This window comes from Rhinatrema bivittatum, chromosome 3 (assembly GCF_901001135.1).
Source record: "Rhinatrema bivittatum chromosome 3, aRhiBiv1.1, whole genome shotgun sequence".
Classification (NCBI taxonomy): Eukaryota; Metazoa; Chordata; class Amphibia; order Gymnophiona; family Rhinatrematidae; genus Rhinatrema; species Rhinatrema bivittatum.
The window spans coordinates 255,781,708-255,808,845 of NC_042617.1; the positions used below are offsets into that span (position 1 = coordinate 255,781,708).

Here is a 27,138-nt window from a genome sequence, read left to right on the forward strand (position 1 = left end):
GGTCAGACCAAGGGTCCATCAAGCCCAGTATCCTGTTTCTAAAAGTGGCCAACCAAGTGACAAGTACCTGGCAAGTACCCAAACATTAGATAGATCACAAGCTACTATTGCTTATTAATTACCATCATAGCAGTTTACAAACCTTTTTTAAACCCAGTTACACCAACTGCTGTAACCACATCCTCTGGCAATGAATTCAAGAGCTTAACTATGAGCTGAGTGAAAAAGAATTTTCTTCGATTTGTTTTAAATAAGCTACTTGCTAACTTCATGGAGTGCCCCCTGGTCCTTCTATTATCTGAGAGAGTAAATAACCGATTTACATTAACTTGTTCAAGTCCTTTCATGGTTTTGTAGACTTCTATCATATCCCCCCTCAGACGTCTGTTCTCCAAATTGAAAAGCCCTAAATTCTTTAGCCTTTCCTCATAGGGCAGCCATTCCTTGCCCCTTATTTTGGTCGCCATTCTCTGCGCACTCTCTAGTGCAGCTATATCCTTTTTGAGATGCGGTGACCAGAACTGCACACAGTATTCAAGGTGCAGTCTCATCACGGAGCGATAGAGGCATTATGACATCCTCTGTTTTTTTTTTCCATTCCTTTCTTAATAATTCCTAACATTCTGTTTTGCTTTTTTGATCTCCACAACACACTGGGACGATGATTTCAATGTATTATCCACTATGACGCCTAGATCTCTTTCCTGGGTGGCGAGTTGCCTAAGATAGAACCTAACATTGTGTATCTACAGCAAGGGTTATTTTTCCCTACATGCATCACCTTGCACTTGTCCACGTTAAATTTCATCTGCCATTTGGATGCTCAATCTTCCAGTCTCAGAAGGTCCTCCTGCAATTTATCACAATCCGCTTGAGATTTATTTACTCCGCATAGTTCTGTGTCATCTACAAATTTAAGCACCTCACTTGTCATGCCCCTTTCCAGATCATTTCTAAATATATTGAAAAGCACCGGTCCAAGTACAGATCCCTGAGGCACTCCACTGTTTCCCTTTTTCCACTGTGAAAACTGACCATTTAATCCTTCTCTCTGTTTCCTTTTAACCAACTTGCAGTCCACAAATAAGCAAGAATAAGCAAATTGCTTTAATGTATCAATTCAATGTTGAAGATTTATAGATCACAAAGAAACTTAAGGTCCATCAGTCGCTGTTTGCTTGATGTACCCACAGATCCTTCAATGAGACTGGCAGGGTTGCAAGAAACACTGCTCGCAGTAATTTGTGCTATATTATGGACTATCTGATGCTTTTCAGAAAGAACCTCGTTTTAAGACCTTTAAAAAGACCCTAAAAATGTACCTATTTAGTGAAGCATTTATTTAGATTTAGTACTTGCAGCAGTGCTAGATTTTACAGCCTCGGTTTAGCAGGTGACGATGCGTGCTGGAGACTGGAAATCTAGCTGGCCAGGAAGAAGTAAATTTTTGTTGCTTTATAGTCCCCTAATGAATGCGTACTTTGGGCTTTTAAAATTCATCTTAGTCTTTTTAACAAAAAAAATGATTTGTAGTCTTTTTAATTTTTTAAGCCATGCCTGTCATAAAGGATCAGGAGTGCCAGGAATTATAACAATTGTAACCGTGTTTTTTGGTCCACAAATAAATGTTTTAGGACTCGAAGAAGGTCATCTGGGACCCAAACACACCTTTTGTGCCAAAAAGGTTGAGGACAGGTTTGTTAGACCTGAAAAAGAATCTCTGGATCCCAGTATGATAATTTTGGGTTAGATGAAGTTTGCTGTGAGACTATCTATGCCCAGTCCATAACTCCCAATACAATGTTTTGGGGTCCAAAATGCTTGGTTTGGTTAAGCATCAGGTTCCCATTGTAGGCAGGCTGTCTGGATTGAACAAATTCCAGTAAAAGGAAATCTGGTGAAATTAACAGAAAATAAGCTGTTTTTTTTGTTTTTTTTTAAATCTAATTTTATAATTGCTGTTTAACAGGGTAGTGCTGAGAACCTGTTTTCAAAAATCTTAAAATTCATTTTACTTGAAAACATTGGTTGTCAGGTTTCATTGGACTTAATTTTAAGTTTCAGACTTCTTCACTGGCTTGGTGGAAGAGATGAAATTTCTAAGGGTTTAACCCTGCAATTGGTTGACTTCAAGGCAAATGTTGTGAACCAGAAGAAATTCAAAATACCTCTCAGTGTGATTCTGGGGCCAGAAAGCCCAGGGCTGGATTTCACCCACCTTTTCCCCATTTAGTAATGACCAGTTGCTAACTTGCACAGACAAATCAGTGAACAGTCATATGACAAGTAGAAAGAATGTATGTAATATCTGCATAGGCAATGAAGTAAAGTCACCAATGGTGCTGTTGTAAATGTTTATTAAGTTTTTCAAGTGCAAGGGAATGCCACACTACATACAAAGTATCATGACTGCTATTTTTGTGATGGCTAACTTTGCTTTGCAGTGGGTGCAGGACAAGACACAGAACAGATTAAGCAGCTGTGAACCACATGAAAAAGAAATCAATTTGTTCCATCCATTCTTGCATCTGCCCAGTGCATTATGGTTGGCTTCCAAGCAGGATCAAACAGAAAATTTCTGAGGATACATCCATCCTCAATGTCATATCCTGCATTTTTTGAGAGCCCCTTAGAACTCAGGTTAGTGATGTTGCCCTTTTTTCTTTTACTTAATCAACCCTTTTCCCTACAATCAACTGAGGTCTTACTTAAGTCTCTTAAAGTTTCTTGTAATCAGTGTAAAATGACAGCTGAACTTCAGAACAAGGATCATCACTGGAAGTACATGGAAGAGGGCAGCGGCATGCAGACTCAAAACTGGTCATTCATAATGCTCAGGGGTCATGTAGCATATAAACAATGCGTGATGACTAGACAGACAATGACAGACAAATCTCTTACAGCAATTAGGATCTGCACCTTTCCCTTGGTTTAAAAAAAAACAAAAAAAAAATCTAATAAATCAGAGGCATCATTGCTCTTAATCTTTTATTAAAATATCTCCTTCTCTTCAAAGGATAAAATCTATTAACTTGAAAACTAGAGCAATCGGTGAAAAACTATGATCCTGAGTTTATTTTTGAATATTACTGGAACATTTAGTCCCTCACGAGATCCCAGGTTAACTTGTGGAAGGTCCCTGTCTTCACCACTAATTACTGATGGCACATGCCAGGGAAGTCTGTAAAGGGAAAGCCCATAGCTAATCATCTGAGTCTGGAAAAGGATGTATTCAGGCCAAAAGCAATAGATTTGGTATCTCACACAGAGCAATCTGCTTTTGGTATTGACAGAGTTAAACTTTTCTAGTGGTATCATGATGATGCCATGCTAGGCAAGATGATGTTGAAAGTGTTGAAATTTTTTTACAAGAATTTCCTTTGAGGAAAATTATAATTTCACTGACTGAAAAAAGACAGGAGGAGAAATATTGAAATATAAATTGTGAAACCTACTTTAAAAGCAAAAAAATCCAAACATACATGATTTCAGTAAGAAGTGCATTAATCCATATGGACATCAGTAAGCAGGTAGTCCATCTGAACCCACAATGTGGCATGTAGTAGTTGCTGCGCATCAATATGGATTCACCTAACTGTTATCTGACAAAGATATGTAATGAAACCATGCATTCAATAAGTTAAAGTAACACCTTCAATCACTCCATCAAGCACCAGTCTAAGAAAGTGTACAATTCCTTATTAAAAACTACAGAAATAAAAACAAAACAGAGACAGACAAGCAACGATTGCAAATGGTGAAACAGTCTTGTTAAAACAATCGCCTGCAAATCTACCTTTAGCCTGTGTCTGTCATGCATTCTTGTTTTTTGTCAATTTGCAGCAAACAGATCAAGCAGTCTGGACCCAGAAGAAGCAGCTTTCTGATCTTTTGCTGGTTGGCTACAGGATAAATTAAAATGACTATAGGACAGTAGGCTACTGGGCATGCCTTCTATACCCAGCACCATCCAGAAGTTACACTTCTTCTCTCCCCCTCTCCTCTTTGGCTCTGCTAAATGAAGCTCATGCAAATTCTGCAAAATACATCTCAATATTAAATTTCAACAATCATCTTAGAACAGGTACAAAGTTAGGGGCCCAATTACTAAAGGTTTTCTCCCATTTTTATCTATGGGAAAAATGCTTTGTAACTAGGATCCTTAGTTTGAAGCCCTCTGAAGACAGGGAAATTACCTACAATACCTGAATATAATCTGCTTTGAAGTGGCTCACCAGTCACCAAAGGTGAAATATAAATAACAAATTTAAATACAATTAAAATTGTTCTTGCTTTAAAAAATGTTTCTTAAATTATCTTTTATAAATATGTAAGCTTTCCTAAATTATTAAAATAATTCTACCTAAATTATATTCACTGATCTATCTTATGCTAGAAACCATGTAAGATTAGCAGACAATATGAAAGATCTTTTCAGAATGAAGTGCCTGACTGCATATGGCAGTGTACCTTTCACAAACTATTAGAGCAGCTGTCTTGTAATTCCAACAAACTTCTGTGATCTGCCTCCTACTTTACTGTATCTGACTGATCCGTATCTGCTGTGATGTCACAAATGACATCACACATACTGGAACAACCCAATCCCTTTCTCCAGGGAGGCACTTTATGACTCTGACTTGACTGTGGCTGCTCAGGATAACAGTGGGGAAGTTATTGCTAGATTTACAAAATGAATGAATTGGCATTGGGAAGGATTACTATCCACCACGTGCAGTGTAGAGATACTGCACAGAATATTGAAGGTACAGCTTTCCTGTTCGGGTCCTAATTTTGCAGAAAACTAAATGCATTCTTTGCCTGAAACAAGCAGAAACATTGAGGCAGACAAATTTCTACTGTAGATTGTACTTAAATCTCCCCACATATAAAACCCTCAGTCATGTATATGTATGTGTGTATGTATTCTGCATTCAAAACATTTCAGGTTAGAGCAGTCTTCCTATAGATGTGTAGCAGATGGTGCTGGGAGAAGAGACGGTACAGAGGAGACAGGAAACTCCATTCCTCCCTTACTGGACTCTTGTACCTGCTGCTTCAGCTGGGGACAGCCCGAGAGGTACAGAGAGCAGCAAGAGAGGAGGGAGGACAAGGGGCAGGAGGGAAAAATGAGGTAAAAGGGGGACGAGGAGGAAAAACCAAGGGATGGGAGGAGAAGGAATAGGTAGAACAGGGAAGACACGAAGGAATATGAGGAGGAGGAGGTGGGAAGATGGGAGAATAGACAGAGTTGATAAAGAAAAACAAAATAAAGAAGAATTTAAACAAACTCCACATGTTCCCATATGTCACAGATTATTACTACATCAACTTTCCAATTACCCTTGTATCAGCACTCCGTGTGTCGGTGTATATACATAGAGAGAGAGAAAAAAATATATATACATGCCCGCAAACACACACAGTATTGATACAAGGTAAATAAAAAGTTATAACAATTATACATACACACTGTATTTTAAGAAAATAAAATGTATACAAGACCATTCATGAGGGTAAACTATACTCAAGCTCCTTGAGTACACATGAAACTAGAAACCTAAAAGCAGAATTCTCCTGAATCGACCAGGCTGCTGCTGCTGCTATTGACAAGAGCACAAGAACCCAGGCCCGGACAGGCACCTATTCTCTGGGTATGTTGGGCGGTGGGATCTTAACTGCAGAGGGCTCCACTCCCCAGATTTGTCTAGCATATTCTGTAATTGTCCTGTCGCTGGAAAACTTGCCAGAGGAAGCAATGTTCTTGATGACTTTTATGGTCCATTCTTTAGGATTCTGGAAATAGAGGGAAACAGCATAGTGTGAGCCATGGGCAATGAATTTAGGCCTCTCAATAAATTAAAATATGACCAATACCTCCCAAGGATGAGATTTTGAGACAGGTAATAAAGGAAAAATGTATCCTTGCCTATGTCCCCCCAAATCACCCGCCCCCCTCCCCCGATACACACATAAACAAGTCCCTTCTTTTTAACAAATCAGTGACATCTAGCATTACTGCAAGACTTCCCTATCATGTTATAAAAGTTATAAAGAGTCTTTTTTTTTTATAAATAGTGCAGCTCACTTGACCCACCCATCCCTTCTCAACAGGACAGCTTCTTCCTCAGCTGAGCCTCCTGTAATAATATTAACACTTGGATTTTGCTTCTCAGATATTGTAGATTTATGGGCAGATTTTAAATGCTCGGTGTACGTAAATTCTGGCATTTACGCACGTGACTGGGTCTTACGTGCACCGGGCAAATTTTCCAAGAGGCCCCGCCATGCGTGTAAACGCCAGTACGCACTCAAGTGCTGGGCCTCTTGGAAGGGGCAGGCCGGGGGCATGTCCAGGGCGGGTGGGCCGGGACAGCGCCATTCATCGCTGTCCAGGAGCCTCGCGTGCCAGCCAGCTGCCAGTGCATACAACTTACTTCAGTTTGGGCCCTGAAGGAAGTTCGAGAAAAAAAAAAGGGAAAAAGATAGATCTTAGGGGTTGGAGAAGAGAGGGGAAGGGAGGTTAAGGTAGAGGGTAGGGAACTGGGGAAAGCCAGGATGCCTTGCTGCACGGAGATTGCATAATTCACTCCCCCCTTGCGCCCGCTGCATGCGCATGTGGATTATAAAATCCGGCACACATGGATGCGTGCGCTCTTCTTTCAAAATCTACCCCTTATTTATTATCTCAGTAAGCCATCCAACATGCTAGGAAAGTAGTAATTTTCACTCTTCCTGATAACTTCTGAGAACATTTTAATAATTTAAGTTAAAGCTAGTTCCCTTGGGACGTTTACAGCTCTATAATCATTGGATACTAAGCCATGTCACAACATTAACATTGACTTCAATAACACAAATTTCCCCTCCCGTCTCCAGCCCATCCTGCCCTCTCCAACTGAAGAGCTTTCCAGAACCCCAGTATTAACTAGGAAAAAATTAAGAGAAGCTGGGAACGTAGACAGGAATGCAAAAATTAAAATGGAAGAAAATATAGAAAACACAATAAGACAGGGGACAATTCTTTTTTTTTTTAGAAATGTTAGTGGTAGAAGGAAGTGCAAAAATAGCATTGTGAGACGAAAAGGGAAGGAATAAGAATGTAAGATATGCCAAACTGGGTCAGACCAAGGGTCCATCAAGCACAATATCCTGTGTCCAACAGTGGCCAACCAAGTCACAAGTACCTAGCAAGTACCCAAACATTAAGAGGTAGATTTCCAAAGATGCGGGCACAGTTCCCAGCGCGCAAACATGGACATGACGATTTTATAACATGCGTGCGTGCCGCGCGCATGTTATAAAAAACAATACCCACGTGTACATGTGTGCCTGATTTTTTTTTTTTAATTTTTTATTTAGAACTTTTCAATAATTACAAAGTACAGTATCAAGAAGGATATTACCCTTCTCTAAACTCGTATTTCAATACAAAGTAAATAGAGACATTACATAACAATATTTCCAAGCAGTGATTAAGGTTAACATAATTTTCCAGCTGAAACACATTGTTGTTTATTTCATCTTAATTCCATTTTAAAACCTTTTTCTATAGGACATTTTTAAGAGTGAGAATCCAGGTACTGTCTTAACTGTTCTGGGTGATTAAAGATATATCTGGCATTCTGGTATAGGATCAAACATCGACATGTGTGCCTGATTTTTTATTGGCACGTGCAATGTGCAGGTGGTTTGCGATGCTCATGCGCAAGGGGGGATTTTCTAAAAAAAATGAGCTGTGACGCGATCGGGCAATTTCCAGTTCCCTCCCAGTTCACTCCAATTAAGGAGTGGACTGGGAGGGAACTTCCCTATCCACCTACCTAATCTTACTCCCTTTTCCCCTCTCTTCACTAACCCTTAATTCCCCACTTACATATTCAAATTTCTTTTTGTTTTAAAACTTACTTCCTCTTCAGAGGTGAAGTAAGTTCTGCATGCTAGCCAGCTTCCGACACTACCTTCCCGAGACAGGGCCTAATGGCCGCTGTCCCGGCCGGCCCCTTCCCCACCCAAACCCCGCCCTTTCACAGATCCTGGTACTTCCGCGTGATACATGCTGTTTAGAAAATGTACTCGGCGTTCGCACAGCCCAGCCACATGCATATCTCCCAGTATTTGCGTGCACTGGGCTTTAAAAATTTACTCTTAAATGAACAGATCCCAGGCTACTAATCCTTATTAATTAATAGCAGTTTATGGACTTCTGCTCTAGAACTTATCCAAATCCTTTTTAAACCCAGCTACACTAACTGCCATAACCACATCCTCTGGCAAAGAATTCCAGAGCTTAATTATGCGTTGAGTGAAAAAGAATTTTCTCTTTGTTTTAAATGAGCTACTTGCTAACTTCATGGAGTGCCTCCTAATCCTTGTATTATCCGAAAGAGTAAATAACAGATTCACATTTACCCATTCAAGTCTCTTCTTCAAGCTGAACAGTCCTAACCTCTTTAGTCTTTCCTGATAGGGAAGCCGTTCCATCCCGTTTATCATTTTGGTTGCCCTTCTCTGTACTTTCTCCAGTGCAACTATATCTTTTTTGAGATGTGGTGACCAGAACTGCACACAGTATTCAAGGTGTGGTCACACCATGGAACGATACAGAGGGATTATGACATCCACTATTTTATTCGCCATTTCCTTCCTAATAATTCCTAATATTCTGTTTGTTGTTTTGACAGCCACAGCACACTGAGTTGATGATTTCAATATATTATCCACTATAATGCCTAGATTTCTTTCCCGGGTGGTAACTCCTAATGTGGAATCTAACATCATGTAACCACAGCATGGGTTATTTTTATCTATATGCATCACCTTGTTCTTGTGCACCTTAAATTTGGATGCCCAATCTTTCAGTCTCAGAAGGTCCTCCTGCAATTTGGATGCCTAATCTTTCAGTCTCAGTAGGTCCTCCTGCAATTTATCACAATCTGCTTGAGATTTAGCTATTCCACATAGTTCTGTGTCATCTACAAATTTAAGGACCTCACTCGTCATGCCCCTTTCCAGATCATTTATAAATATATTAAAAAGCACCAGTCCTAGTACAGATCCCTGAGGCACTCCACTGTTTACCTTTTTCCACCGTGAAAACAGACCATTTAATCCTACTTTCTGTTTCCTGTCTTTTAACCACAAAAGGATTGCGCCTCCTTCCCCATGGCTTTTTAGTTTTCTTAGAAGGCTCTCAAGAGGGACTTTATCGAACACTTTCTGAAAATCCAAATACAATACATCTACTGGCTCACCTTTGTCCACATGTTTATTCACTCCTTCATAAAGGAGATTTGTGAGGCAAGACTTCCCTTGGTTAAATCCATGCTGGTTGTGCCCCATTAAACCATGTCTATCTAAATGTTCTGTGATTTTATTCTTTATAAAGGTTTCCATGATGTTTCCTAGCACTGAAGTCAGGCTCACTGGTCTGTAGTTTCCCGGATCTCCCCTGGAGCCCATTTTAAATATCGGGGTTACATTGGCCACTCTCCAGTCTTCAGGTACAATGGACGATTTTAATGATAGGTTACAAATTTTTACTAATAGGTCTGAAATTTCATTTTTGAGATCTTTCAGAATACTGAGGTGTAAACCATCTAGTCCAGGCGATCTTCAGTTTGCCAATCTGGCCTACTACATCTTCCAGGTTCAGCATAATTTGGTTCAGTTCATCTGAAACATCACTTTTGAAAACCGTCTCTGGAACGGGTATCTCCCTAGCATCCTCTTCAGTAAACACTGAAGCAAAGAATTTGTTTAGTCTTTCTGCAATGGCCTTGTCTTCCCTGAGTGCCCCATTAACCCCTCAATCATCTAATGGTCCAACTGACTCCCTCGCAGGCTTTCTTCTTCAGGTTCATTTTAAAAAGTTTTTGCCTCTACAGCCAACTTCTTTTCAAATTCTGTCTTAGCCTGTTTTATCAATGTCTTACATTTAACTTACCAATGTTTATGCTTTATCCTCCCCCCCCCCCCACCTTCCAACCCCCCTTCCAACCCCCTTCCAATCCCTCATTCCTACCCCCTCCCTCTGAATACCTTGTTACCCCAAAAAGCCAACTCTTATCAGTTCTTACCAGTTTTGACACGTTACTCCCCATGCTTAAGCTGTATCCAAGTTTTTCTCTCCCCCTGTTCTATGTAAGACAACTTTGTCACTGTTTTATGGTTGCAATGTAAACCGGAGCGATAATTAACTCTGTTATTTGAACTTCGGTATAGAAAAGTTATAAATAAATAAGTAAATAAATAGATAAATCCTATTTTCCTCTGATGGATCTTTCTTCCAATTTTTGAATGAAGATGTTTTGGCTAAAATAGCCTCTTTCTCCTCACTTTTTAACCATGCCGGCAATCGTCTGGTCTTCCTTCCCCCTTTCTTAATGATTGGAATACATCTGGACTGCGCTTCTAAGATGGTATTTTTAAACAATTTCCATGCCTGTTGCACACTCTTTACATTTGTAGCTGCACCTTTCAGTTTTTTTTCCCTCATTTTGTCAAAGTTTCCCTTTTGAAAGTTTAGTGATAGAGCCATGGATTTACTTACTGTCCCCCTTCCTGTCATTAATTAAAATTTGATCATGTTATGATCACTATTGCCAAGTGTCCCCTCTCTCTCACCAGATCCTGGTCTTCACTGAGAATTAGATCTAAAATTGCTCCCTCTCTTGTCAGTTCCTGAACCAATTGCTCCATAAAAATGTTATTTATTCCATCTAGGAACCTTATCTCTCTATTATGTCCTGATGTTACATTTACCCAGTCCATATTGGGGTAACTGAAATCTCCAATTATTACTGTACTACCGATTTGGTTAGCTTCCCTAATTTCTATTAGCATTTCACTGTCTATCTTATCATTTTGGCCAGGTGGACGGTAGTATACTCTTATTGCTATACTCTTCCCCAACACACATGGGATTTCTACCCATAAAGATTTGATTGTGCATTTATGTAGAAGCGATGAGGATGATATGGAAAAAGTAAAATTGCTTAACAAATATTTTTGTCTGGTGTTCACCGTGGAAGGGCTAGGGGCTGGATCACATAAAGCAAACATAAATAAGATTGGAAGTGAGGAAACCTCATTTGATTTTCAGAAAAGAGAGTTTGTGAGGAGCTAACTAAACTTATAAAGTAATGGGACCAGATGGGATACATCCAAGGGTACTAGGGGAACTTAAAGAAGTTGTGGCAGGTCTGCTGGCTAATCTTTTCAATACTTCCTTATAGACGAGAGTAGTTCTAGAGGACCAGAGATGAGCAGATTTGGTACCATTTATAAAAGTAGAAATAAGGCAAAGTCTAGGAACTTCAGGCTGGTTAGTCTGACCTCTGTGATGAGAAAATTAATGGAACTGCTGCTAAAACAGAGGATAGTGCAGTTTCTGGAATCCAATGAATTACAAGATCTGAGGCAGAATGGTTTTATCAGATGTCAATCTTGTCAGATGAATCCGAAAATTTCTTTGATTGGGTGACCAGAAAGTTGGATCAAGGGAGAGGGCTACTTGTAGTGTACTTGGATTTTAGTAAGGGCTTTAACACTGTTCCACATAAATGACATATAAATAAATTGCTAAATTTATAAACCCAAACAATATAACATGAAAAAATTATGAATTCAAAAAGAGACCTGTTATATGGATGTCAATAATCTGAGTGTACCTTCATACGATGCTGTAAAAAAATACGGCTATCGTGACTGTGAAGCCTATGTGTAGGCTTTAAAAATCATTAGGTACCCCAGTGTTGGAATGCAAACTTTTGTAGTGCTCACTGTCCACTGTGCAATTGTTGCTGAAATGATCACGTGGATATTGCAACAGTATCCACGTGATCATTTCAGCAACAATTGCACAGTGGACAGTGAGCACTACAAAAGTTTGCATTCCAACACTGGGGTACCTAATGATTTTTAAAGCCTACACATAGGCTTCACAGTCACGATAGCCGTATTTTTTTACAGCATCGTATGAAGGTACACTCAGATTATTGACATCCATATAACAGGTCTCTTTTTGAATATATAAATAAATTGAGCACTTTTTGTATTGACCCTAGAAAAGGACTGACTGGGTTAGAAACTGGTTAGAGGCAACAAAGGGTAATGGTAAATGGAGTTCCTTCCAAGGAGGGGGGTGGGGGGCGTTGCTAGAGGTGTGCTTCAAGGATCGATCTTTGGACAAGTTCTTTTCAACATTTTGTAAGTGACATTGTGGAAGGAATGTTAGGAAAGGTTTGTCTGTTTGCCAGTGATCTCAAAATCTGCAACAGGGTAGACGGCCATGAAGGTGTGGAAAATATGAGGAGGGCTCTTGCAAACCACGAGGAATAGTTTATTTATTTATTTATTTATTTATATAATTTATATACCGGAGGTTCCTGTATAATATACATATCACCCCGGTTTACAAGGAACAGTAACTATCGCTACATTTAGCGGTTTACATAGAACAGAATTAGGAAAAAAGTTTTTACAATTGAACAAATGAAGTAAGCAAGTTTTTCCATTGAACAAACGAAGTGAACAAGTTTTAACATATAACAAAAACTAATCAAAGTAAGCAAATAGTGTATAATATTAGACCGTTAATAAACATGCAGTTAAATAAATCAATAAATAACATGGCATGTGGGAGTGAAAATAAATAAATCAATAAATAACATGGCATGTGGGAGTGAAAATACTTTTCTTCCTGTTCATTGGCTCAAGGGGAAAGCTTGTTTGAACAACCAAGTCTTAAGTTTCTTTTTAAATGTAGTGTGGCATGGTTCTAGACGCAGGTCTGGAGGGAGAGAGTTCCAAAGTGAAAGGCCCGCTGTGGATAGTGCACGTTTCCTCAGAGCGGATTTCGCCGGTTGTGTGATTAGTCTGTTCTGATAAGCGCTTCTGGTTGGTTTCACGGATGAGTGTAGTTGAATTTGAAATGTTAAGTTGAGAGGTGTGATGTTGTGTAAGGCCTTATGTATCATCATTAAAGACTTGAACTGGATCCTGTATTTAATCGGAAGCCAGTGGAGGTGGTGGAGGATTGGGGTGATATGATCTCTTTTTTTGGCATTTGAGAGAATTCTTGCGGAGGCGTTCAGGACCATCTGAAGTGGTTTGGTGGTGCATGCTGGTAGGCCTAGGAGGAGAGAGTTACAGTAATCAAGCTTTGGGAGTATGATGGCTTGTAAAACCATGCGGAAGTCTCTGTAAAGGAGGAGTGGTTTGAGTTTCTTTATTGTTTGAAGTTTAAAGAAACATTCTTTTGTTGTGTTGTTGACGAATTTGTTGAGACTGAGTCTGCTGTCTATGATGACTCCCAGGTCTCTAACTTGTTGCGTGGTGGAGAGCCCTGCGGTGTCCGGATGTTTGTTAGTGTTAGAATGTGAGGAGGGGGTATAGTTTTCCGGTGCTATAATGAGGATTTCGGTTTTGTTTTTGTTTAGAACCAAGTTGAGGCTGGTGAGTAGATTGTTGATAGCTGACAGACATTTATTCCAGAATGATATGGCTTTGTGTAGGGAATCTTCTATAGGGATGAGGATTTGAATATCATCCGTGTATAGGTAATGCCTTAGTTTAAGGTTAGTGAGTAGTTGACAGAGCGGGAGCAGATAAATATTGAAAAGAGTCGGAGAGAGGGATGATCCTTGCGGTACCCCCCTCTTGGATTCGATGGTGTGGGACTCTTTGTTATTTATCTTGACCTTGTATGATCTGTTCTCCAAAAATGATTTGAACCAGTTAAGAGCTGCTCCTGTAATGCCGATGTCTATTAGGCGTTGCAGGAGGTACGTGTGGTTTACGGTATCAAATGCTGATGAGAGATCCAGGAGAGCGAGGAGGCAAGGTTGGCCCTTTTCTAGGTTGAAGATGATAGTGTCTGATAATGATGTTAATAGCGATTCGGTATTCATAGACTTACGAAAGCCAAATTGGTTTGAGGTGAGGATATTGTTTTCGTCAAGAAATTCTGTAAGTTGTTTGTTGACAACTTTCTCCATAACTTTGGCAATCATAGGGAGGTTTGCTATGGGTCTAAAGTTAGCTGGGTCTGAGGTGGGCAAGTTGGGTTTTTTGAGAAGCGGTTTGAGCATGGCTAACTTAAGTTGGTTCGGGACATGTCCTTGGGTGAGAGAGCAGTTAATGATATCTGCTAAAGGTTTGGCTATGGTGTTGGTGATCAGACTCAGTTTGTTGGATGGAATATGGTCTGATGGATGGGAGGATGGTTTTATCTTCTTGAGGATATTCTCTATTTCTAATGTGGATGTGGGCTCAAAAGTGTTGAGTATTGTTAGTGAGGTGTTAAGTTGTTGGACGGTTGGTTGCGATGGTTGTTGATCTGTTGGGAGTGGTGGTTGTAAACCAAATACGTGGTTTGGATGTGTAGATGGTCCCTTGAGGGGGGCTAGGAGTGAGGTGATTTTGTTGTCAAAGAAGTCTGCCAGCTCGTTCGCTTTATTTAGTGCTTGATCGTCTGGAATGGTAGTCGCCGGGGGTTTTGTGAGGGATGATACATAGGAGAAAAGAGCTCTTGAATCGAAAATGAGGTGGTGGATTTTTTTGGAGAAGAATATTCTCTTTGTTGTGTTGATGTTGTTTCTGTATGAATTAAGGCATGATTTGTAGATGAGGAGGGTGGTTGAAGATGGATTTTTTCGCCAATTTTGTTCCTTGCATCTCAACTCGTGTTTATGTTTTTTTAGCTCCGGTGTGAACCAGGGTCTCCTGTTGTCTTTGTTTGGATTGATAGATTTAGTTGTCATGGGGCATATTTGATCTGCAACCTTTTTAGTGATGTTGGTCCATGATGAAGTTGCTGAGTTTGCGTCGGAGAGGTCTAGGTGCTCTAGTTCCTTAGCAAGGTGTTCACTGAGTTGGTCTCCTGAGCACTGTTTCCTGAACGATATAGTTATTGGTTGAGTGGATTGTGGTGGAAGTTATTTTATTTTTAACACCGATGATATGATTCGGTGGTCTGACCACGGTATCGGAGTGCAAGTTGGAGTGGTGTGGGTTGTGATTCCTTCATTTATGAAGATAAGGTCCAGCGTATGGCCTGCTTTGTGAGTTGGTTCAGTCACTATTTGTCTGAAACCCATATTGTTGAGAGAGGAGAGAAGAGTTTTACAGTTGGTAGAATGAGGTTGGATATCTACGTGCAGATTAAAATCTCCCAAAAGGATGGTAGGTTTACTGGAATTTAGGTGTTTTGCTGTAAGCTCTATGATATAGGATGGGTCTGCTTCCAGTAATCCGGGGGGAGCATAAATTAGGCCGATCGTCAGATGTTTTGAGTTGAATAGGGCAAATTCAATCTTTGATATGATATTGGAAGTCTGCAATGTCAGACCCAGCGTTTTTTTGGCTGCAAGGAGAAGTCCACCTCCTCTTTTTTTGGGTCTGGGAATAGAGAGAACATCGTAATCCTGGATGGGAAGCTGATTTATTAGAGCAGTGTCAGAGGGTTTTAACCAGGTTTCTGTGATAGCACAGATATCAGGTTTTGTATCGGATAGGTAGTCGTTGAATATATGACTTTTCTTAGAGATCGATTGCGCATTAACCAATGGGAGTGAGAAGAGAGTTAGTCCAAGGAATTGAGTGACCGGTGTCAGCAAGATGGGCCTGAGCCTCTGTTGACGATTGTGATGGGGGGGGGGGGGGGGTGGGGGGCTTTGGTGTTCTCCATTTGGGATTGTGGATGATGGGAATTGTGAGGGGGTGCATGTTAGGATGTAGGTGGTTGAAGTGGAAGACTGAAGAAATCTTACGGTCAGAAGGAGTGCAAGGCGAATGCAGTCGGATGAGTGCTGGACGAATGCGGTTTGAAGAATGCTGGGCGGATGTAGTTAGAAGCGTGCTGGGTGAATGATGAGTGTATGTTGGGCGAGTGCAGTCCGGAGAATGATGGGCGAATGTTGAGTGACTGCAGAACCTGATGGTATTGGGCGGACGTTTAATGGGATCTATAAAGTTCCTCTGAGGAGTCTGCTGGCAAATTATGGTAATTCCACGAGCTTTCGTTGTGAGGATGGCTTGGATTGCGCAGATCTGGAGCTTGGAGTCTAGGGAGCCACTGCCTGTGTGTGGTTTGCAAGATCTTTGCAGGTAGCTAGGGCTTGAATATTAAAGCCGTTTTAGTGATGTTTGTGCTTTTTGATTTGTTGGTGCTGATGTTATGTAGGTAGGTGGGCAGATGAGGATGGTATGGATAATAGAGTCGGACTGTGGACCGGGAGGTAGCCTCGGGGCTTCCTCGGGGCTGAGACGAAGGGGCGAGACAAAGGGGCAGGCCCCTTTGTCGCGCTCCTTAGGCGCGTGACGCACGGCGCGCGGCGCCGGTCTGAATCAGATTTAAAAGCCCCTCTGGGCTGGCTCCTATTGGAGGCTGGCTTCGGCGGGCGGGGCTTCCGATCGCGGCGATTTTTGGCGCGGAGATGATTTTTTTAAGCTTTTATTTTAACTTAGCTTTTGCCTCGCTGTCTGCGCTGGGCTTCCTGGGTGAAGAGAGTGGTTTCCTAACCTTCCCCCGGCGGGGCTAGTCTAGGGTTTGACAGCTAAGATTTAATGTTAAAAAATGCAGAGTTAGACATTTAGGCCTGGATTTATCAAAATGCACTAAATAGTGAATGCGATAGAAAAAGGGGCGTGTTTTATGGTAATAGGCAGTTTATTGCAATTTGCAGTAATACCTATGCGAAGAGCTAAGCTATCGCAAATTGCGATATCATTTTCACACTTTGAGATAAATGCCACAACTCTCTACCTGATAACATCAAGCTAGGTTGAGAGAACATTGCACAAATCTCAGCTTTGGGTGAGTGTCCTCACTCCGAGGGTCATCAAATCTTCACTAGAGAGCACTGTTCTGTTCGTATGTCTCACTTTGAATGTCAAAGTGGCCCCTAACCCCTACACTAATACCTAAACCTCACCTCGAGTTACTAGGTGGGCCTCCCATAGGGATATAAATACCTATCTAGTGTGACAGCAATATGGCTAGTCAGTTTCTCTCTCCCTCACTCTCTCTCTCATCTGAGGTTCCTGATGGTTAGGCAACAGGTGTTAACGGGGCTTTTCGCATGCAAAAATGCCTTAGTGCATTTTGATGAGGGGGTTAGGATGCAAAAACCCTAGGAAGAGGTTCAGTATTGGGCATAAAATTCTTTTAAACACAAAAGAAGAACAAGATCTGGGGGAGATTGTATCTAATAACCTTAAGGTAGGCAAACAGGTTGATTACAGTGATGGCAAAAGCCAGAAAGATGCTTGGCTGCATAGGGAAAGGAATGGTCAGCAAAAAAAGGGAGGTGATAATGCCCCTGTATAGGTCCTTGATGCGACCTCATTTGAAATATTGTGTAGAATTTTGAAGACTGTACCTTCAAAAGAATATATTTTAGTAGCCCAGATGGTAGTTACTAAAATTGTCAGTGGTCATCATTCTAAAATATAGGGGGACAGACTTAAATATCTAAACATGTATACCCTAGAGGAAAGGTGAGATAGGGGAAATATGATATAGATATTTAAATACCTCCAAGGTTTCCATGCACAGGAGTTGGGCCTCTTTCTAAAAAATAGAGGCTTTAGAATGAGGGGTCGTGTGGGGAGGATGAAAAGGGGTAGACTCAAGAGTAATCTTAGGAAATATTTTTTTGTGGGTGCATGGAACAGCTTTCCAGTGGTGGTGGAGTAAAAAATAGTTTCTGTAAGTATTTCCGGTTCTATTTTTTTCTGTATGTGAAGGATTGATTATTATACATTCATTTGTTCATTTGTTTGTTGTGTGGTGAGGAGAGCTATTTCTGCTTTTATTAGCTGGTGATCAGACCAAGGCAGTATTTTGTGAGAGGAATTGATGATGCAGTTATTGTGATTGGCAAAAATTAAGTCAAGAATGTGTCCTGCTCTTCACACAGAGCGAAACTCGGCCAGAGACGGGCTTGAATACTTTCAGTCTCTCTTTTTATGCACCAATCTTGTTCTTTTTGGTCGCTACACAGCCATCTTGGATTGGCTTCCGGTTTGTTTTTTGGGAAATGCCAATCTACAGTTTCACTAGAAAAATACAAATCCCTATTAACAAAATACCATGAACAAATCAATAAAGTAAAAGAGAATACTATGCAAAACAGATTCATAGTGTAATATTCAATTCCAAATTACTCTTTGAAACAGTTAAAAACCTAATCAAGGACCCATCCTCCTCAGTTTCTAATAACTATCAGTTCTTAAAGAACTCATGCAATGAATATGTTGTCGAATCACTGCCAAACAAAATGAATAATCTAATGACACAATTCTTCATCAGCTCATCAACAATACAGCCTGAAGGAAAATCCAGTCAAGTGAAATGGAACTCATTCGACCCAGTATCGAATTTTGAAATAAACCAAATCATCACTAGAATGAAGCCTGCCACCCACCACTAGACCCTATCCCTGCAAGTGCCCTGAAAACAGTAAATAGCATAATAACTCCAATATGCACTACCTTAATAAACACTAGCTAGCAGAAGGATCAGTCCTCAATAGGGCACACCCTACTATGCCACCAACTAAGAGAAACTGGAATAGACAGAAATGTTAACAAATGGTTCTCTTCTTTCCTAAAAGAGGACATTTCAAGTTAAACTGGACAATCAAATATCTGACACCTTCCCAATCGATATAGGTATCCCCCAGGGTTCAGCCACCCTATTCAACATTTATCTGTTGCCTATGGGGTAGATTTTCAAAGCAGCACGGTTCCCCGCGCGCGCACATGGACGTGCCAATTTTATAACATGCACACGCTGGATGGATGCGCAGTATGCAATTGAACAAAAAAGAAGTAGCTAGGAAGGGGTTAGGGGTCGGGGAGGAGAGGAGAGGGGAAATGGTAAGGAAGGTTAGGTAGGGGTATAGGGAAGTTCCCTCCCAGTCTGCTCCTTAATTGGAGTGGACTGGGAGGGAAATGGGGAAGCCCTACTCCCGTTGCTGTATGTGGCCTTTTAAACCCCCCCCCCCCCCCCACTGCGTGCAGAGGAGGCCATCCGCGTACACATGCATGTGCGGATGTTAAAATCCGCCATGCATATGCGCGCGGATATATGTTAAAAGACTCGCACTTGTTATAAAATAGCTGCATCCATGTGCATGTGTCGGGAACCACGCGCACATGGACATGTGTGTGGGTCTTAAAATCGACCCCAATGTGAATAGAAGCCGTAAGTCTTGTGGGACACAGGGACTGGCTCTGTCGCTCATTGTTGAAGAAGTGATTGAACTTCCGGACTGTATGTAAATGCCTCTGTCCCTAAACAGGATGTGCATCATGAACTTTTGAGGCCTACTGCTTTGCACAGACTGAGTGAAAAGTACAGGCCTACAGCAATGCAGACATGGAGTTTTACATCCATGAGATGGTTTTGGCAACATTATATGAGACTCTTTTCACACATAGAATAGACTGTGTTTGTTTCTACCATCTGCTGCCTGCTTCCTGTCCTGCCTACTTCATTGGCTTGACTATTATTTCGCTGCTGCCTTGCCACTGCAGCTGCGCTCAGAGGGATCCCCACGCATCGGACGAATCCACGGCCACTGCTGACCTCATTCTTGGGTGCCTGGCTAGTTAACTGAGGCGTGGATGCCAGAGGATTTTACCATCTGCTGCCTGCCTCCTGTCCTGCCTACTTCATCGGCTTGACTACTATTTCGCTGCTGTCTGCCAATGCGGCTGCACTCAGAGGGATCCCCGCACCTTGGCCGAAGCCCTGCCCCTCCTGACATCATTCTTGGGTGCTGGGCTACTTAACTGAAGTATGGATTCTAGCAGCGCTCACACCATGGAGTGCGCACAAAGGAGAGCGACAAAGGAGCCTGCACCTGTATGCACCCCTTCATGCGCAGTAGTGCACATACCTCTTTGGATCATTGAATCTCACTCTCAGCTCTTCCAAAATGGACTCAAACCATAACTGTAAGTACCTCAATTCTTTAAACATGAATCAAATGACAATTTCAACAATCATAGCTCAAGGATGCTATGCTACATGTAATATTCGTCGTCCCAAATTCACCCCTTCCCATAGAACTCTCAAAAATATCCTGTTAATGCCTCTCTCTACTCTTATTACTGCTATCACACTAATAATTGTTCTTGTTAATGCTCAATCAATTGCAAAATAAATTAGCAATAATCTATGACGTGCTGGCTTCTGGATCTTACGACTGTCTCTGCATAACTGAGACTTGGTTGAAAAACTATGATGTATCTACTCTTAACCATTGCTGTCCTTCTAACTTTTCCTATTTCTTTAAATCAAGACATGTTAGGAAAGGAGGTGGCCTTGCTATTTTTTTCAAATTGATTCTGACGTTTTCAGAATTGGATATCTTACTACCACCCCCCTATGAACAGCTCTGTATCAAATCACGATATATGTTTCTGTGTATTTTTATGATTTTATTATTTTAACATTATATATGTAATTCTGTATATCGCTTAGGCCATTTGTGTTAAGTGATTAATACATTTCTTTAAATGAAATGAAAAAAAAATATGAATATCTGTTTAACCTACTGTCTCGCCCATAATTGTTCTCCCCTCTTCGAATCCCTTCTGAACCCGGACCTTGACTTCACTAACACTATAATTCTAGGGGACATCAGCCTATATTTTGATGCTCTATCTCTTTCTCACTCTGCTCAAACTCTGACTAAAACACTTCTCTTGTGGTTGGACTCAAATGGTCTCCATTCCAGCTCATAATAAAGGTCACTGTCTTGACCTGGCCTTTATTAATTTCTCTGGTTTTTCTTTAGGTGAAGTTGGAGTGTCTGCCACAGCAATTCCATGGAGTGATCACTTTCATATCTCCTTCTCACTCACTTCTACTGGTAATAAACATATGCCTATCATGAAACGAGGTCACATAGTTCCCCAATTATTGGCATCAGATTTAAGACCCCTACTAGAAAATATCAAATGCAATCGACCAGAAAAGTTCCTGGAACACTGGAACACCTCATTAATATCCACTCTTGATAATGTTATACCTCTGAAATCCTTTTCTATGAAAAGGTCTAAAGTGGCCCCCATGGTTCAAAAACAACTTAGAAAAAAAGAAATGTGAACTGAGGAGGACAGAGAGAAAGTGGCACTGGTTACCAAATCATACCAATAAACTATTATTTAACTCAAAACTATCAGACTATCAAGATGCAATTACTGCAGCAAAAAATTTTATTTATTTATTTTTAACTTTTATATACCGACATTCTTGCATTAAATGCAAATCATGCCAGTTTACAGTGAAACAGAAAAAGCAGGAAAAAATTCCTTAGTCGAATACAATGAAACAGCTTAGTTAACAAAGGAAACATAAAAATAAATGTTTACATATACACAAAGGTTTGCACGAAGGGGTGCACAAAGGGGAGAGCCCCTTTGTCGCGCCCCATCGGTGCGCGACACCTGATGTTGAGGCTGTCTTAACTGTCCGATGTTAGTGATGTCATGGGGGGGGCGGGTCTAATGATCGCAGCACTTACATCGCTGCTTCTTTCCAGTTCCAGGTGAAGATCAAGCTGTTTCCTTCACTTCCCCTCCCATGACTGTGGGGTGAGAAGCACTGCAGGGTGCCCCTTGATGTTACTCTAAATGTGCAGCTGTATTCAATAATCCCAAGGAAATTTACTTTTCTATTAAAAAGATAGTCACGCCCAACTCAAATTCTTCTGTTTTCCCTCCAGCATTCAATGGATTGAACATTGTAGAGACATTTGCATTACATTTTAATAATAAGATTGAATCTGTGAATAGTAGCTTTTTGCCTTCTATCAATGATACCCCAAATGATTTAATATTTGATGGCCCATCATAGGAACAATAGTAACAGTAATGACAGCAGAAAAAGAAGAAATGATCCATCTAGTCTGCCCAGCAAGCTTCCCAAGGTAGTAACTGCCGCTCCGTGCAGGTTACCCCCATGTTTCTCTTGAGACTATATGTATCATCAATAACATGAATTCTTCCTCTAACCCACTTAGTCCTTGCTCTACAGCTCTTTTGAAATTGCTTAGGACTGATACACCTTTTTTAATTTCTGATTTCATCAATTCCTCCCTAAAATATGGTTCCCTTCCTGATTCCCTGAAACGAGCAACAGTTCACCCAATAATCAAAAAGGCTTCTGCTAACTCAAACCTATCTAATTACTGACCCATTTCCTCCCTACCTTTCTTGGCAAAAATACTGGAAACAGTTGTTCTTTACCAGTTCAATAATTTTCTTGACACAAATAACATACTTGATCACTACCAATTTGGCTTCAGAAAACATCATAGTACTGAACTTCTCCTACTCTCAACTTTCGACATTGTGAGATGGGGCTTCGACCAGGGTATGGCTTTTCTTTTATGTCTTCTCAACATTTTTTCTGCATTTGACTCTGTGGATCACCAAATTCTTTTCTCTAGGTTACGTTCTTCTGGTATCTCTGGGACTGTTCTTTCCTGGTTTACTTCATATCTTTCCAATAGGACCCAACAGGTCAATATTCAATCTCATTCTTCATCCTGGATTGCTTTAGGTTCTGGTACCCCTCAAAGATCTGCACTCTTTGCAGCCTTGTTTAACATCTAACACCTCTATGCCATATTCTATCTAATATTGGCATTCATTACAAACTCTATGCCAAAATTGCCAATGACATACAGTTCTTCCCTCTCAAAGAATCATGGGCACAGAATATTTATTTATTTATTTATTTATTTATTTATTTTTAGATTTTTATATACCGGTGTTCCTATATGAAATAAAGATCACATCGGTTTACATTGAAACAGAACATGAAAATTGCCAAAAGGCATTACATAGAACAAGGTTATGAAACTTGGAACAGTGTACATAAGTTCAAAATTTAACAATAACGTTGTAACATTGATGACCAAAAGATAAAGGAGAAAAAAAAAAAGACTTAAACAATTAAGTTGACAGGTCTTATTGAGCATAAAAATTATAACGTATAAGTGAGAAAGTCTCAAGTGTCCTGCAGCAAGAGATTAGATACCGAAGTAGGTAGTGGTATGGAAAATGGGGGTTTGTGAAGAAGATATGTTCTTGCTGGTTGGAGGGGAAAAAATGATGATCATGGTCCTGGAAAAGCTTGGCTAAAGAGCCAGGTTTTAAGTTTTTTTTTGAATGAAGAGTGGCAGAACTCAAGCCGAATGTCTGGTGGGAGCGCATTCCATTGAATGGGGCCTGCTGTAGATATGGCACGTTTATGATGCGAGGATTTTGTTGAAGGTACATAGAGTGTGCCTTTATATGCTCCTCTGATGGGTCTAGAGGAGGAGTGAGGGCGTAGTTGGTTACATAATTGAAGAGGAGAGATATTGTGAATGGATTTATGAATTACGGTGAGTACTTTATATAGGATCCTTTGCTTTATAGGCAGCCAGTGGAGGAGCTTGAGAATGGGGGTGATGTGATCTCTTTTATTTGTGATGTGATCTCTTTTATTCTTTTATTTATATTTCCTTCTCTCTTGTCCAACAACAATTCAAGGGTAGCTAAACCATAACATAATAGTACTCAATAGCTCCAAAACTGAAATCATTATCTTATCATGTTTTCCAATCCTAAACACACCAAGCAGTTTACAATTTAATAATCAGACACTTTCATTTTCTCAAGAGGTCCGTAACCTTGGAGTCATCATTGACCCTGCTCTCTCAATGCATGATCATGTCAAATTGCTTACTCAATCTTCCTTTTACAAATTAAGACGACTCCTCCATCTCAAACCATTCCTCAATTCTACTGACTTTCATTCTGTTCTCTAATCTCTCCTATTTTTCAGCATTGATTATTGTAATTCTCTCCTCATTGGCCTTCCCACTTATAACATCCATCCACTACAAATCATACAGAATTCAGCTGCTAGGCTTCTAACAGGAGCTCCAATTCATGATAATATCATCTCTGTACTGGAATGTCTCCATTGGCTCCCTATACTATATCACATCCAATACAAGTTGGCCATAATAACACATTCGTCTGTCTACAATATTCACTCTCCCTGGATCTCATCTGTTCTTAAAATTCATGCACCTGCTAGATCGTTAAGATCTTGACATCCCTTCCCAAAAAGTGTCCATCTTGATGAGACTAGAGAATGTATGTTTTTTTCCTTCAGGCCCTCTCCTTTGGAATTCCCTAACAAAAGAATTGAGAAACCTCCAAGGAAAGTCTTCCTTTAAAAAAGCTTTAAAAACATACTTATTCTGGAAAGTATTCCTGAACCAGGTTGACGATGCATAATCTTCTTAGCCCTCCCTTAATTTGTGACATTCCTTTGCACAAACTCTAGCAGAAATATGATATTTCTTCTGTTACATTGTATTTTAATGTATTTTAATTAATTGGTCTGATATTTAACTATAGTGTATTATGTGTTTTACTGTACCCTGCCCTGAACTTAGGAAGGGGGTGGATAATAAATGTTTTAAAATAAAATAAATAAATATCAGAGAGTTGTCATCATCTCCCAAATGAAAGGATAACCTTGAACCAGAACTGAGAACATATCCTTGGTAAAACTTTGTATCCAACCTGAGACCAGCTATGAAATGGGTCGCTGATGGATTCTAATGAGCATATGGGAATATTCCTATGCTTTGGGACCCAGACGATGACATTTGCAGCCTACCAATCCTCTGTCTATAGGAGATGGCAATACTTAACCCGGATTAATGTTGGAATCTTATAGAACTGAATATTCAAAAGAGACTATGAGTTACCCAGATGGACTTGGTCATCTGACATTATCTGAACGGACATTATCTTGGGAACATCATCCAAAAGAGCCTTTGCCTAAGGGCTTTTCCCTGTGACTTTTTCCATGGATTCCCAAAGCTCTACACCAAGAGAGCTTTGTTAACAGAACTATTGCAGCAAACCTGCAAGCTAAACTGAGTTTCAGGTACTCAGTACAGTCTGCTCCGTAACCGAGTTGCAGCTGTTCTTGCCAACACCCTTTGAAAGACTTTTGGCCATTTAGTATAACTTATCCTTTTTCTGCCATCATACCTCTGTGAGATTTTTTTGGGTTTTATCTGTCATACACCACAAGGGGCTTTGCTGGATTAATTCTTGGTGTCGAGGCAGACCCCTGTACTTGTGCAGTACTACAGAGGGTGAGAAAATTAGCTTAATGTACCTTTCATTTGGGTTAATTTAAGGGGTCATTTTCTAACGGGATCGCACGCGAAAAGGAACTTTTCGCATGAGTGCAATAGCTTACTCAGTCCGCACCGGAAGAAGAGGAGTTGGGGCGGTGTCGGCGTGGATTCCGCGACGACTTCGCTGGCGGTGATAAGGTAGGCAACGTTATCGCCGCCAGTAGCACACCCAATAGCACCAGCTTTCATGGTGGCACTATTGGGTGCGAAAGCCGGCAGCGATAACACCTCTGTGGTGCATTCGCTGCCGGCTTTCGCAGGACCGCCCCCCATTTTGCCCCCCACCCCACCCCCCATTACCGCAGGATTCACAAATCCCTGCGGTGTGAGAAAATCCAGCCCTTAATTTGGCAATTGTGTAATTCTTAAGTGCAAAGTTGAGCTTAAAGGTAACATTTATTTTCTGCTTATCTTACTGTTGTGATGGCTGGCCGTGGCACCACGCGGCCAGCCATACTTACTTCCTGAGCTGGTCCAGCCCTCCTTCCGGCACCCCGAAGCTGCCGCTGTTGCTTTCTTCCCGTTAAGTGGGGAGCCGGTACTGCCGCTGTCATGCCGCCTGCCTCGGCTCCTCTTAGGCGCGCATGGTTCATCACAGCATTTAAAGGGGCTGCGGCAGGAAAGCTTCCGCAGCCCTGGATGTCCACGTCAACTTGAGGGCCTATTTAAGGCAGCTCTTGTTGCCCAAACCTTGCCTCTGCAACAGGTCACACTCTCCTGAGTCAGCAAGTTGCTCCATGTGTTCCAAGCTCCTGTTCCTGCTTCTCCATGCCCCGGCTCCAGAACCTGCTCTTCCTCGCCTCTCCACCTGGTCCCGCGCCCTGTCCTGGATCCACTCTCCTGCTCCTTGGATGGTTCTTCTGGTTTTGACCCTGGTACATTCTTTGGTTTTCATCTGTCTGCTGCCTGCCCCGATCTTTGACTCGTTTTCTGGATTTGTCTGTCTGCTGCCTGCCCCTAACCTCAGCCCATCTGGTTTTGCTTTAGCCTGTCGTCCTCCTGGATTTGTCGCTCAGAGATCCACGCCTAAGTCCAGCTAGCCCTGGTACCCAAGGGCTCAACCTGCGGGGAATGAGGGTTGGTAGTGGTGAAGGTCCAGTTGGGGCTCTGCACCACTCTGCTCCACCTGCCAACGACGGGGACCTGTGGAGTGTTGTGTTCCGCGGCCGTGGTAGGCCATGACCGCGGTCCCCTATCTTGCCTGCAATGGCGAACCACCGCAGGAGTCCCGGGGGAAGGCCCTGACTTGAGGCCCGTCGCTCCGGCATGGGTCCCTGTGCTGCTCGTCGCAGGGGGAGCCGTCCCTGCTCCCCCCTCGCGGCGTCCAGCAGCGATTTCCTCCGCGGAGGAAATCCAAGATGGCCGCTGCCATCTTTAGGCGCGAGGCCGCGCCTCCTTGACACATTTAAAGAGACCTGATCCCTTTAACTAGCTTCAGCTGTTCTCTATCAGCCAGAGCAGGGGAAGTATAAAGGGCGGCTTCCTCTGCTCATTCCTAACTTGGCTACTTCCTTGGTTAGTCAGGTCTGCTTGCTTTGGTGAGTTCTTGTGCTTTGGATCCTTGTTCCTGTTTCATCTGGTGTTCCTGGTTCCTGACTTTGGATCGGCTAGCGGTGATTCCTGGTATTGACTTCGGATTGGCAAGGGGTGATTTTCTGGTGTCTGACTTCGGACTGGCAAGTGGTGATCCCTCGGTGTATGACCTCGGACTAGTGAGCGACGACCCTCTGGCACTTGACCTCGGACTCTTCTTGACCGTTGTCTCCAAGGGCCCGCCTAAGTCCCAGCAGTCCGGGTCCCTACAGGCTCCTCCTGGGGGGACCGCGGGCTTCCAGTGGCGAAGACACACTTCTTCTCTTCAAACGTCTCGACTCCTCGTCTGCCTCCACAGTCGCCTCTGTCT

At 41.6% G+C, this 27,138-nt stretch overlaps 1 protein-coding gene across 3 annotated transcripts in view; it reads right to left on the reverse strand.

Annotated features, from left to right (window-relative positions):
* Positions 1–2,340: 2,340 nt before the first annotated feature.
* Positions 2,341–27,138, reverse strand: part of PYGB (glycogen phosphorylase B) — a 346,630-nt gene continuing 321,832 nt past the window's right edge. For all 3 annotated transcript variants that reach the window (XM_029594500.1, XM_029594502.1, XM_029594501.1), the window contains exon 20: positions 2,341–5,796. In XM_029594500.1, the coding sequence (XP_029450360.1) occupies positions 5,644–5,796 (153 nt within the window). In that variant the 3' untranslated portion in view covers positions 2,341–5,643. The remainder of the gene's footprint in view (positions 5,797–27,138) is intronic.